This window comes from Scleropages formosus, chromosome 18 (assembly GCF_900964775.1).
Source record: "Scleropages formosus chromosome 18, fSclFor1.1, whole genome shotgun sequence".
In the NCBI taxonomy this organism is placed as follows: Eukaryota; Metazoa; Chordata; class Actinopteri; order Osteoglossiformes; family Osteoglossidae; genus Scleropages; species Scleropages formosus.
In genome coordinates, this window is record NC_041823.1 from 18,790,819 (window position 1) to 18,803,395 (window position 12,577).

Below are 12,577 nucleotides of genomic sequence, written 5' to 3' on the forward strand. Positions count from 1 at the left end.
TAATGACAATATCTTTCTTTTTAAAGTAATGGAATTACATTTAACGTGGGGACTTTTCACACTGAAGTACAAAACATGTGCAAGGACACATGCAGGAATACACATAGCTATACCTGGGTGTCTGAAAATTATTATTATACACAGTATTGCTTATAAATATATTATAAATTATATTTTAGAATTATATTTTTCTTATTACAGTTAGCCATCATTACATCTCTAGACAGAAACTGACTAATATCTGCTAATGATGTGATAAATATTTAAATGAACACATTTAGTGTCTGTGGTATCTCATTTCTGCCCATCAAATTATCTAATACAAAATAACCCCTCTCCTTTAGTCCAAATCACTCCACATCTGTACGAGTGAGGGCTGGTACATGGGGTGCTATTGTTATCACGGCTAAAAATATAGGATTTCCCTCTACAAATCTAAGAATAGACAATGTCATGGGGAAAGTGGGAGGCTGGGGGCTTGGTGAGAGAGACAGAGACCCCAGGAGGGAGACAAGGAGAGCAGAAGGACTGATGGAGGACGTCTGAATGTTAGTCTAGAACACTAGCCCTGGAAGGAAGGGTTTTGTTCGGAAGCTGGCCGATGACCACTCCTCACACTCTTATATCCTGTCCTTCACTGCTGAGCTTTGGAATCAACCCCATTAACTCTCCTCTGCTTTACCTGCTGTCCTCAACCACATCTGTAGTCTCTGTCTTCCATTCCTGTCTTCAGTGATCAGGGATTTTAACTGAAAAAAAGCACCTCTGTGCCATACAAACAGAGATACTAAGGCAATTCATCATTAATTATACTTAATACATTTCTCTTCAAAGAATGCTTTTAATGATACTATTTGGAAAAAAATGTTTCATCTGTGCAACTTTCATGGCTGCATATATAATAAAATACATCATAGTGTGTTTTCTTAATATTATTTCTTCTTGTGTGATGTTACAGCGCTGCGCGCCTTATGTCTCCCAGGAATTTATTGTTTGATTTGGACATGACAGATCATGATGAGCCCTTCGGTTGCCCACACACACACACACACACACACACACACAGACACACACACGCACGCACGCACGCGCGCGCGCACACACACTGTTGCCATGCGTCAGACGTGTTTCCCCAGATGATCTCTGTGTCCGAGTCTCTCTCGATGAAGCCATAATCCCCCCCTAGCTATTCTCCATGTGTCTTCCCTGCTGTCCAGTGCTCCTCCGATGGGTCCCACGCTGTCCTCTGCCCTCTGTGCGTTTACCCTGTACTGTACCGCTCCTCTCCTCTTCTACGGAGCGCTTCTCCGCAGTGCTCAGCGAGAGAGAGAGAGAGAGAGAGAGAGAGAGAGAGAGAAAGAGAGAGAGAGAGAGAGAGAGAGAGAGACGGGGGTTGGGGGGGAGGTGTCGCGGAGAACCGCAAAATCTACGAGGCATCAGTGGCGCGCGGACGTTGCCGCCTTCCTTCCGCTGACGGGCGCGCGCCATTCAATCAGCTTTTCGGTAAAGGTGAGAACACCATGGCACGCTGCTAAGACACCGCCGCTTTAACAATTAACGCTGTTTTTCCTTGAGATATAGTACCAGTGTAATATCAAACATACTGGCAACATATTCCGCGGCTATTCGCCTGTCAGCCACTGGACGGTTATTGTATTGTTTCTGTGAACGCCGGTGCAAGGTCTTTAGCACCACTATTCCCGCTGTGAGCATTGATTGCTTGGCGACTGACACACACACAGACTTTTCGATTAATAAAAATATGCATGTTTTCAGTAGTACATGATTTCAAAGCTTGTCCGGATCAAAAATGTATGGTTGTGTAATAAATTGCCTTAGGTCTGTTCAGTCAGACTCAGTCAGTGTTCCCTCTCTCTCTCCACCTTCGTCTAGGAATTATTATTATTATTATTTTTATTATTATTATTATTGTTGTTGTTGTTGTTGACTAGACTAAAATGCATGACGGTTGAAGGTTCAAATGTTTTTTGGACGAAGAGCATGTCCGAATGTGTGCTGAAGCACGGTGGATGTAACACGGGTGACTGTGCCTGTGTATTTGATTTGGAGAGATGATGTGGGGGAAACGGGTACGCGCCCAGCGCGCGGACAGGGCAGAGAGGAAGGGAGCCGAAAAGGAAGAGACGGCGCGCGCTCTCCCGGTACCGATGCACGCTATTTTACCGTTTAGTGCCGTTTGTTAGCGCTCTTCAGCTCGGGTATTTTCCTTTCCCGCTTGTGCGCCTGTGTGTGTGTGCGCGTGAGAGGCTGCATGTGTGTGCGGACATTTATTTCACATTGTTAATAATAATAATACAGTATTTTCTGAAATTTCTCATGTATCGGCACACGCGTTACTCTGTGACGTGTCCGTATTTCCATATGCTAATGAGCTGTGTCTGCGCGTGGTGGTGGTCTCTGTGGATGCAGCATGGTCCCCTATTTGGGCCAAGGTCTTTTCCTAGATTCTCTATAACCACCTTAGGTGCCTCTGGTTCACTCTCTTTTTCTGCCTATATCGTTTTCTGTTGTAAAAGATTTTTTTTTTCTGTTTTCCCCCCTGCTGTATAACCTTTTTCTCCGCAATTTATTCACTTTATTTTTACTGTGTTAAATCCTCTCATTCCTTCATTATGTATTTTTTTTTAAATTCTGCTGTTTTTACATACTTGCACTTTTTAATCAGGATTCTCATTACTTGTATTTCTGAGTCATTAACCAGTTTTTGCATGCTGTGCAATCTCATGATTGTGTTAAAAAGACACTCTTGTCTCATTCTTCTGGCCCCTATCCTGGGAATATACTCTAAGAAAGCTCAAGTGCACTGTGGGAGCTGAAGTCCGACCGGAGACGGAAAAAGAGGCAGGCAGAGAGAAAGAGAGCAGGAACACGATGCAGATGTGTTATAAATATTATGAACCAAACCTGACAGTGTATGTATGACTGTAAGTTACTCAGAATTGTTTACTTTGCATTATAGTTCAGTTCATAGGTGTAAAAAGAATGGTTTTCAGGTGTTCAGGCAACGCTAATGTCCATTCCACCTATGCAATGTAAAAAAAACCGCCTGATTTCCAGGCATAGGGTATAAGGCAGAGTACAGAAGTCCATAGCAGAGTGTGTGTCACACACAGTCATACAAACTAAGGGCAGTTTAGAGTCACCAATTCACCTGAAACACGTGTCTTTGTACTGTGGGAGGAAACTAGAGTATTTGGAGGAAATCCATGCACCCCCATGGGGATTGGAGTAAACTCCACACAGACTGAGCCAGATTTTATCCCACAAGGGAACCTGTACCCCAGGAGCTGTGAGACACCAGTGCTACCCTCTGTGCCAGTGTGCCTCCCTGCAATCTTAATATGTCCCTCCAAATATTTATGTGCAACTTCACTGTTTTACTGCCAATATTTTTGGTTCCCCAAATACCTAACAAGTCGATCTAGATACTTATTATTGCATGCAGAATTATTTTCCTGTCATTACTCTTAGTACGTACAGTATATCTATCATGCACGGAAATTCTTTTTGCTTTTTAGAAAATGCAGAAGGTATTTTGTAGTTACTCTGTGTCAGGTTAATCTTTTGTTTCAGTATTTTAAATCTGCTTTGGTAGCGTGCTTTGCTCTCATGTCAGGCAAATTAAAATGTATTTAAACTGAGGCAGTGAGAGTCAGGGTGTCAGCATTAAGAGCGCGAGCAGGTCAGAGTGTCGGCATTGAGAGGGGCAGTTAGTGTGTCACCACTTTTTCTGTTTTCATTCATGTTATTTCTGTGACATACCAGTGTGTCAGAAAGGACTTTAGCCTCTTCATCTTTTTGGTTGCATTTTTTGTTGCTTTGTTTCTGCTTTGTTCTCTTCTTAATGGACCTTCCCGCACAAAACGCCATTCAGCGTACGATCCGTATTCAGCACACAACAATTGCACTTCCCATTGAACTTTGCTGCTCCAACCCTTTGATACTAGTTGCAGGTGATGCTTACAGCCATGCAATTAAGAAAGGTCTTTAAATGCCTCAAGAAATGCTTCTAACTAGATCTATAGCTGATCAGGTATATTACTGTAATAATACCTTAACCCTTTGCAAAGACCTGCGAAGACCTGAACAGATTTTTGCTATGGGAGCAAATGTGTTTAGCATCATAATTTGCAATCCCCAAAATATATTCAACTACCTTTTGAGAGGCTTGAAATATCAAAGAAACAACCTGAAAAATTTGGTGTTATAGTTATTATTTCTTTAAATTCAGTACTCTTAAAACACATACGCAAGATATAGCCCCAGACATGTATTTATGAGGTATAGTTATAAAATGTATAGTTGTAAAATGTAAAATGTTTCATTTTTTTCATATTTTTACAAAATGTAATGGGTATTACAATACACACGCGGTGTTTGTTTTTACCCTTAAACCTTAGGGTGCCAAAGTGAGGTCAAGATGACCCCACTTTGATCTGATATGCTAACTACTCTGTTATAAACATAAAACGGGGCAAAATGACCATAAAGCAAAACGGAGCATTTTGATATGCTAATCAAAACATTAACACCACATACAACCCCAGAAATAGACAGTTCTTCTTTCGGAAGACATAGGATAGTTTATAAAACACTGATAGGTCATTTTGACCCATCTTGGGCATTCTAAAAAGTATTTTTTTAGTATGTCCTATAGGTTTGTTTTTATGTATATATTTTTCACAATTTAAATCAACTTTCAAACTGTACAGTGTAATATAAAGCCATTTTGTGAAAAGTGAACACATTCTTAACTTTTCATCCTATGCTTGAATCAAAAAATCTCATTCAAGGTACTGTCATGAGCTATAGTAACAGTACGGGTGTTTTTAGTCCAAAAAGACCTCACCGGTGCATTCTTAGGTGTGTTAGTTATCTTTGCCTACTGAAGTCACTGAAAAAATTCGTTGTCATCAAGACAAGTACAATTATTTTTTAAAGATAATGTCTTGTGTTGGGTTCTTTTTGCTGTTAATGAACATGGTTTCACAGTCCTCTGTTTCAGCGCCATGTTATTACTTGGCAGCATCTCTTGACAGGGAGACAGATGGTCCACAAACAGTGTGTGTTTACTCACAGAGGGTGGAGCCCTGTGGCTGGTGGCTTTAACCATGGATGGCGATTTCCACACTGGGGGAGGGGAATCAGTGACCCCTCTGGTGGAAATGGTGCTGCTAAACTGCTCTTTACCCCAACTCCAGATGAGCTCGTGCAGCAGCCGGGCTCTCACGCTGCTCTCCTCAGTGTTCGGAGCCTGTGGTCTGCTCCTCGTCGGTGTAGCTGTCTCCACTGACTACTGGCTGCTGATGGAGGAGGGCATCGTGCTTCAGCAGAACCAAAGCCTGGAAGTCAAGATGGCGTTGCACTCGGGCCTGTGGAGAGTCTGCTTTGTGGCTGGTGAGCCTCACTCCGCCTGCATCTCGTTGAGGGTCGAGTCCTGATATCTATGTGCATTGTTGATTCTGAAGTTCCCAACCTCACCTTTCAGGAACGGAGAAAGGGAGATGTGTTGCTTCAGAATATTTCACAGAGCCAGAAATTGAGATCACGACTGAAAACACTGCAAATATTTTAAGTAAGTATGTTACACAACACTAGGTACTATTGTGTAACTGCATCCATGTGCTCAATACCTGCACATTTGCCTTGCTTTATTCTCTATGTAAACTGTGTCCCCATTTTTACACTGCAGGTAACTGTAGATATGACTTTGGCTTCTGCGCGTGCTCTTTGGTTTCTCTTTTTCCAGAGATGGTGAGGACAGCCACACCTTTCCCCATGGTGTCCCTGCTCTTTGTCTTCACTGGCTTTGTCATTAGCAACATTGGTCACATCCGCCCTCAGCGGACAATTCTAGCTTTTGTTTCGGGTATTTTCTTCATTCTGTCAGGTAAGTAAAAGACAAAGTCAACTTTATTGCCATTCTGCCTATATGTGAGTTACACATACAGGGGAATGAAATTCCGTTTCTCTTTGGATCTCTGTGCCACACAAAACATACAGTGCATTTGTAAAACAAAAATAAATACAACATTAGACACAGGAGACTAGACTACAGACACTAGATGCTAGCTATAGGAGCAGTAATAAACTAAATAACTGTTTTGAGTATATTGTTATTTGCTTAAAGTGACATGTGCCTTGTACAAAGTGACGTGCTTTGTTCAAGTAACTAGTTCAGACTTTCTTTTATTATTAAGCACTGCTGTATAACTGCTGTTGCCGTTACTAGAACACTGTCTATTGCAGTTGCACAGCTAAGGCTATACAATATGAGAAGGTGTTGTTTTATTCCCTGGCCGGCAAGAATTATAGTGTCTTAGCTTATTGACACTTCTCTAGCTGATGTACTGTCACAGTTTGGTAATGGGTTCATATTTCCATTAGAATGCTTTTATAAGACTTTGACAGCAATACGAGTGCTGCCTTTTTAGTAATGCCTTAAGCTTCTTGTAATTATAACAAAGATTACCCCGATAAATAACCCTTCACAATCCCAGTTGTCGCGTCTATAGTTCTCTGATACATTAATCCCTTACGTTAATCCAGGCAGTGTGTGATTCTTACCAAACAGTGATTAAAATCAATGTGTGTCATCATTCTTTGATCAGTTACATAATTCAGATGATTTGATCCTTCATGTAAGTACAGTAATATTTTTTCTCTTAAATTACACAAATCATCAAATTAAGGGTATGCATTATTAGACAGTTTTTTAATATCTTCACCATAACGGGTTATTTGCAAGCGCAGTGGCAAGTAACACGATTGAAAACTTTTAAATTCCTCAAGTAAAATGTTCATTTTTACCATGATTCATCTGGGCACTTTATTCAGTAATATCTGAATCAAACCAACTTAATCAGCAGCTCAGTTGGAAGAAAGATTGACATACACAAGGGACCATAAGTATCAGAACTGTGAACCACTGTCTTCATGAAAATGATGACATATGAAAAATATTATATATTTTTTTTTTTTGTTTTGGCATGTCATAATACTATAAGGCGCCGTTACATTCATGTAGCTAAATTTGTGTCAAGCAGTTTTGTCTGGGTGCCATGACCAGGTGCTCAAAGTGCTGCTGGAGTCTATAAGTGTGGAAATAGTACACAGTAGGAGCTGTCGTTTGGCAAAGCAAGAAATAGCATTTGTCAAGGAAGGTCAAAGAGCTAGATAAGTAGGGAGTGCCGGTTCAGGGCTCCTGGTGATGGTGCAAAACTAGAAAGTGATGTAGGCAGCTGCAGTTTCAAGCCATTATCATTTGTAAAGTATCTGCAAAGAAAGAAAACTTAAATCATTTTAACAGCTTAACAAGTAGAAGCTGTAAGTAGCAGACTACATTGCTGTTGTGTTACAGACATTTTGAACATAGTGTTAAGGAATGATGCCAGTACCCCCTCCCCACGTTCCTGTCTCCCAGGGCTCAGTCTGGTGGTGGGGCTGGTGCTCTACATCTCCTGCATCAATGACGAGGTGATGAACAGGCCACGGGAGCCCGAACAGTTCTTCCACTACCGCTACGGCTGGTCTTTTGCCTTTGCCGCCAGCTCTTTCCTGCTCAAAGAGGTGAGACCGACCCCCAGTGCTGCTCCCCTGCCGCCCGCCACCCATCTCACAGTAGAATTTTCTGCTCCTCTGACAGTTGGAAGCCTGCTACCTACAATGTTGGTATTCCACTAAAATCTATATTGTTGCGGGAAGAGGGTGTGTCATGGTGTACAGATGAACCAGTCGGTCACTTAGTGTAACTATACTTTCTTCTGGGGAGGACTTTCACCAGCATTACCATATGGAAAATGGTGAGACAGGCACAAATTCAGCTTAGACCACACAACCTACCAGTTTATTCTGATTATATTTTCATTTTTTATCGTGACTGAACCTTAATTAGCTTATCTCTTAAATTTTGAATGATCCTATAACTGGGCAGTAAGTTCTACGCTTTAACACCGCAAATTTCTGCATATTGAAATGGCTTATTATAAACATCAGCTCTCCATCTAATAGAACTAGAAGTGAAATAAGCTATTAAACCAAACAGACCTTGGAGCAGGCGTGTACACATGGGACAGCAGTGCAGTATTTTATACTTATCTGACAGGTTCTCCGTGCTTATCCCCCTCACATACACTTTCTCCCAGTCAGCATTAATGTGGTAATGTACTGCAATGTCCATTGCAGTCAGCCAGCATGACTGTGCTCAGCTACTGTCCTGCTCTCTCTCTGTCTTTCAGGGTGCAGGGGTGATGTCTGTTTACCTCTTCATGAAGCGCTATGCAGAGGAGGAAATGTACCGTCCTCATCCAGCCCTCTACCGCCCCCGCTTGTCAGAGTGTAGTGATTACAGTGGGCAGTTCTTGCACCCAGAGTCTTGGCCTCCTCCGCAGAGAGGCCGCAGTGCATCAGAGGTCTCCAGTGATATTTCCATCCAGCTCAATCAGACTCCACCACCTCCACCTCCACCCAAAAACAATCCTCAGCAGAATGCCCCTGCAGGGGCAATTGGGGCTTCCTCAGGCTCCTCCTCTGGGCCCAGCTACCAGATGCCACCTCCATCGTCATATCCCTCCCACTCTCACTCTGTCCATTCCACCCACACCCTCTCCCATGCCCCCACTTCTATGCCCATCAGTTCCCCTCAAGTGCTCCCCCTTGCCGTGCCCCCACCCAGGTACCACACGCACCTCCGGATGAGCGCCTCTCCCTGTTAGAGCATGGCAGTTGGGGTTAAAGGGGGGGTCACAACAGATAGAGTGCAAAACATTACTCCACGGATACATACGAGGGGATGGGGAGGCGGGCACAGGGAGCTTTACTGAAGGAAGATTGAAGGTTACAGGGAGAGATGGAGAATGTACCAGACCCTAGAATATATGGGGAGGACATGAATTACCGCAGTAAGGATTTACACATTTGCTGAAGGGGAGTAAGTGGATCAGGCAGAGAGAAAGCAGGAAAAGGAGGAAAAATGAAGGGAGACTGAACACCATGAGACAGGTTTGTACTTTCACATGAAATTTACACTGCAAAATACAATTACACAACAGGAAATAACTAAAATACATATACATTTATATACATTGTAGGTAAACTGACTATAGTGACTACATTATTTTTTACAAACTACTGTTTATTTCTTCTTTTCAGCAGTAGAATTGGGTATTTTTTTTCATTTCCTGCTTTCTTTAATGGAAATCATTATATATACCAGGATTATTTATAGAATTATTTTATTACGAGATGGACATTTATTCTTTCTCCATGCAAAAACGTTAATTTCAATGAAACAATTTTAAAATTAGTTTTAAAATGTTTAATTCTTGAAATCACCATTTTATTGAGCGTGTTGGCAAATTTGTACCAGCGTACATGGAGAAAGCACTGTGTTGCATATACACATATGCATTCAATAACTGATAGTGTAATAACGAATCATCTGACTTTGTTGGTCGTAATGATGATGATAATCACAATGATGGTTTAACCAGCATTGCTGTTAGCTTCCTTCATCTAATGAAGGAATAGAAAGGATATGAAATAAAAGAAAAAGCTGAAGTTTAATGCTGTTATTATACCTTTTAAATTTAAATTATAGTGCTAGTTAAAATGAAAAAATACATATAATAACATTTAAAAATCTATGTATAGTAAATGTGTGTATAGTATGTACAAACTGAACAAACTGATGTGTACTTTATAGCAATGAATGAAAACTGGCATAGAAACATGTTCAATATGATGTATTAATTTAAAACAGATATTTCAGCCACACAATCGCTAAAATATATCTGTATGAAATTTTGTGTTTATAGGAATGTGCAAAGAATAAGTGTGTCAGGTATGAAAGGCAATATGGTGAATCAGACCCTTGACAGACTAGGAAAAATATCCTCACAAGCGAGCACACAGGAGCCATATGTTCGGTACCCTATGGGTACAAAAGGAAGAAAGCAGACTGCAGGGACACACAATGAACACTCACAGCACAGCTGTGAAAGTAAAAAAACTCGTCTCACTGGCAGACTGTACCACCGGCCAGTGGTGTTTTATACCTAAACCAATGATTTCTAGTGACAATACATGTTTATTACGTGAAGTTCAAGGAAACTTAGAGAAATGTGAGACGTGAAGGTTGGTGCTACAAGATTTTTTACCCCATACGAGGTTCCTGTAAAGATGCTGGTTTCATGGGCCTGTACGTTGAGCCCCTTAAGACCAGTATGAGGAGTGTTTTTATTGTTTTCGAATTCATTCATGCGTTGAATCAATGACCAGTGTACTCATTGAGAGTGTATGTAAAAGTGAAGTATCTCTAGTGTCCTCTGGTGGAACAGCGGGACACTGGCCACACTTCTTTACTGCTTCAGGCTGATGTCTGGCGGAAAAATAGGTTTTCCGCCACCAGGCTGTGAGAAGCTCATGTATGCAGAAAGTGTAAATGTGAATTATAATGACTTGTAAATTAGGCCGGGAAAAAAGAATGACTCGTGAATGGCTACCAGTTCAGTATTATGGCTAAAAGGCTTCCTTCAAATGTTTATTTTTAAAACCTTGTACTGCAGTTATTGTACTGTTTTATTGCACTACAATATCAATTATTTTATAAATACATATACAGTTGTATAGATATTACAGATATTATTTTTCTTTAGCAACCATAACAACAGTACACAGTAAAGACTCTTAATAGAGCGGTATTGGAATGTGTTTTTGAAGACCAGGGCTGGTTCCTGCTGGAAAGGAAATTAGGTGTAGAATATAGTAGATACATACTGTATTTTATTGCTACAACAAATGAGAAGTCTTGGAGCCCTCCATAAGGCAGGGGAGATGATGTGCGAACCTCATTTTTAACCTTTTTTAAATGAATTGCTAAAGGGGTTACTGAATTCATTTTCATCACTTATGTTTTATAGACTTGATTAGACTGTGGATTGGGGGCAGGGTTGGTTTTTTGATTTTGCACTGTGATTTAATTGCCACGTACTTCTCTTCCAGACTATCCTATATGTTATTTGTAGTTCCTCTTTCCTCACATGCTTTTTCTAAGACCTTATTCTCACACTATTTATTTTTCTTCTTTGGGTCATTTGTCTCGGTTTGCCGGAAACTCCCTCATCCATATTTCTCAATGCTTTCATTTCATTCCATCTTTCAGTCCTCCCTCTGCCTCCCAATGCACAATACGATGGGATTGTGCCTATTTTCATGGGAATTTTTTTACGTTTTAATAATGCTCACATTGTCATTTGCCATTAACTTTTGGTCATTGATGCACTAATAAAACCAGATTGTTAATATTTACAAATATGTACTGTGAGGATTATTCATCATATTATGAGGATTTCTGCTATTGAAGTGATATTTGAAGACAGTTGACTGTAATGTGACTATCTTAAATCAGCTGTTAAATAAAATCCTTTTGGGGGTGGACAAAAGGAAAACAAAAGGTCTGACTGACTTTCTGGAGCTTGGTTGACATCATGAAGTATTATGTTTTTATAAGTATGCAGCATATGTGAAAGATACAATTTGTGTATGAATGAAAATGTGGTTTATCTTTAGCTGCGCATTATAATTTATTGTCAGCCCTGAGTAACACACTGTAAGGCACAGAAATAATATTGCTGGAGGGCAGAGCAATGTGCAGTCTTGCCTCGGTACACAGCACATACACACGACTGAACTGACCGTGTTTGTCGCTACACTGCAATGCAGCGGAGTGCTGGATGCACGACGGCGTTAAATTAAAGTGCGGTCTGCACAGCTCTGAAGTGACTCAGAATACTCTAACCCAAGGGCAGCGTGCATTTTAATCGATCCGGCTGTGTGTGCCCGTGTATGTGCCGGCAGTGCAAAATGTAGCACAGATACACTCTTGTCACAAACTAGAACGATAACAGTTCTCTATCAGGCGGAGGTGCGTGGTGTTGGTGTGTAGCCATAAAGATACGCATTATGTTTTTGTGCGTGAGGCTTGAGGTGTTACTGTCTTCAGCTTTCATTCCTTCACACTCCTCCTTACGCACACACGTTCACTGCAGGTTCTGTTCCAAATTGAGAGGGAGAGCAGCGTACGCTCCCTAGTGAAGAGAAACAAAGGTCACAGAACATTGCTTGTACTCATAGTCTGCGGTGTGTACCTTCACTCAGAGGGGCACACTGTTTTTTGTGTGTGTGTGTGTGTGTGTGTGTGTGTCTTTCATGGGGTTGCATTGTGTGCTCTACAGTTCAATCTCCAGGCCCAGCCTGCTCCCTGTCAGCCACATTGTGTCACTACCCTCTGTTCCACATCGTTCCAGTTATTCATTCATCCATTTGTTACAGTTTCTCTACTTTTTTTTTTTTTACTCACAAAACACGAACAAATGGATAAAATCCAAACTGCGGCTGCAGAGCACAGTTCCTTTGGGCTAAAATGTTGCGTTTATTTTGCGTTCTTCACCGTTCTTCTGTCGCACGGACGGTGTTGTTTCCTCATCCCTCCACATTTCTGTCAATATTGTGTGTGTGTGTGTGTGTGTGTGTGTGTGTGTGTGTGTGTGTTCGGGGG

At 41.3% G+C, this 12,577-nt stretch overlaps 1 protein-coding gene across 1 annotated transcript; it reads left to right on the top strand.

The window, feature by feature from the left end:
- Positions 1–1,392: 1,392 nt before the first annotated feature.
- Positions 1,393–9,066, top strand: cacng7b (calcium channel, voltage-dependent, gamma subunit 7b). Its single transcript, XM_018736335.1, has 6 exons — positions 1,393–1,509; positions 5,223–5,418; positions 5,510–5,596; positions 5,771–5,911; positions 7,445–7,590; positions 8,259–9,066. The coding sequence occupies exons 2-6, from the start codon at positions 5,223–5,225 to the stop codon at positions 8,733–8,735; spliced, it is 1,047 nt and encodes a 348-aa protein (XP_018591851.1). The 5' UTR covers positions 1,393–1,509; the 3' UTR covers positions 8,736–9,066.
- The last annotated feature ends 3,511 nt before the right edge of the window (positions 9,067–12,577 follow it).

Coding starts and splice junctions, on each gene's coding strand:
- cacng7b (XM_018736335.1), top strand. CDS start 5,223: ATGAGCTCGTGCAGCAGCCGGGCTCTCACGCTGCTCTCCTCAGTGTTC. Junction 5,419..5,509: donor GAGAGTCTGCTTTGTGGCTG/GTGAGCCTCACT, acceptor CTCACCTTTCAG/GAACGGAGAAAGGGAGATGT. Junction 5,912..7,444: donor TATTTTCTTCATTCTGTCAG/GTAAGTAAAAGA, acceptor CCTGTCTCCCAG/GGCTCAGTCTGGTGGTGGGG.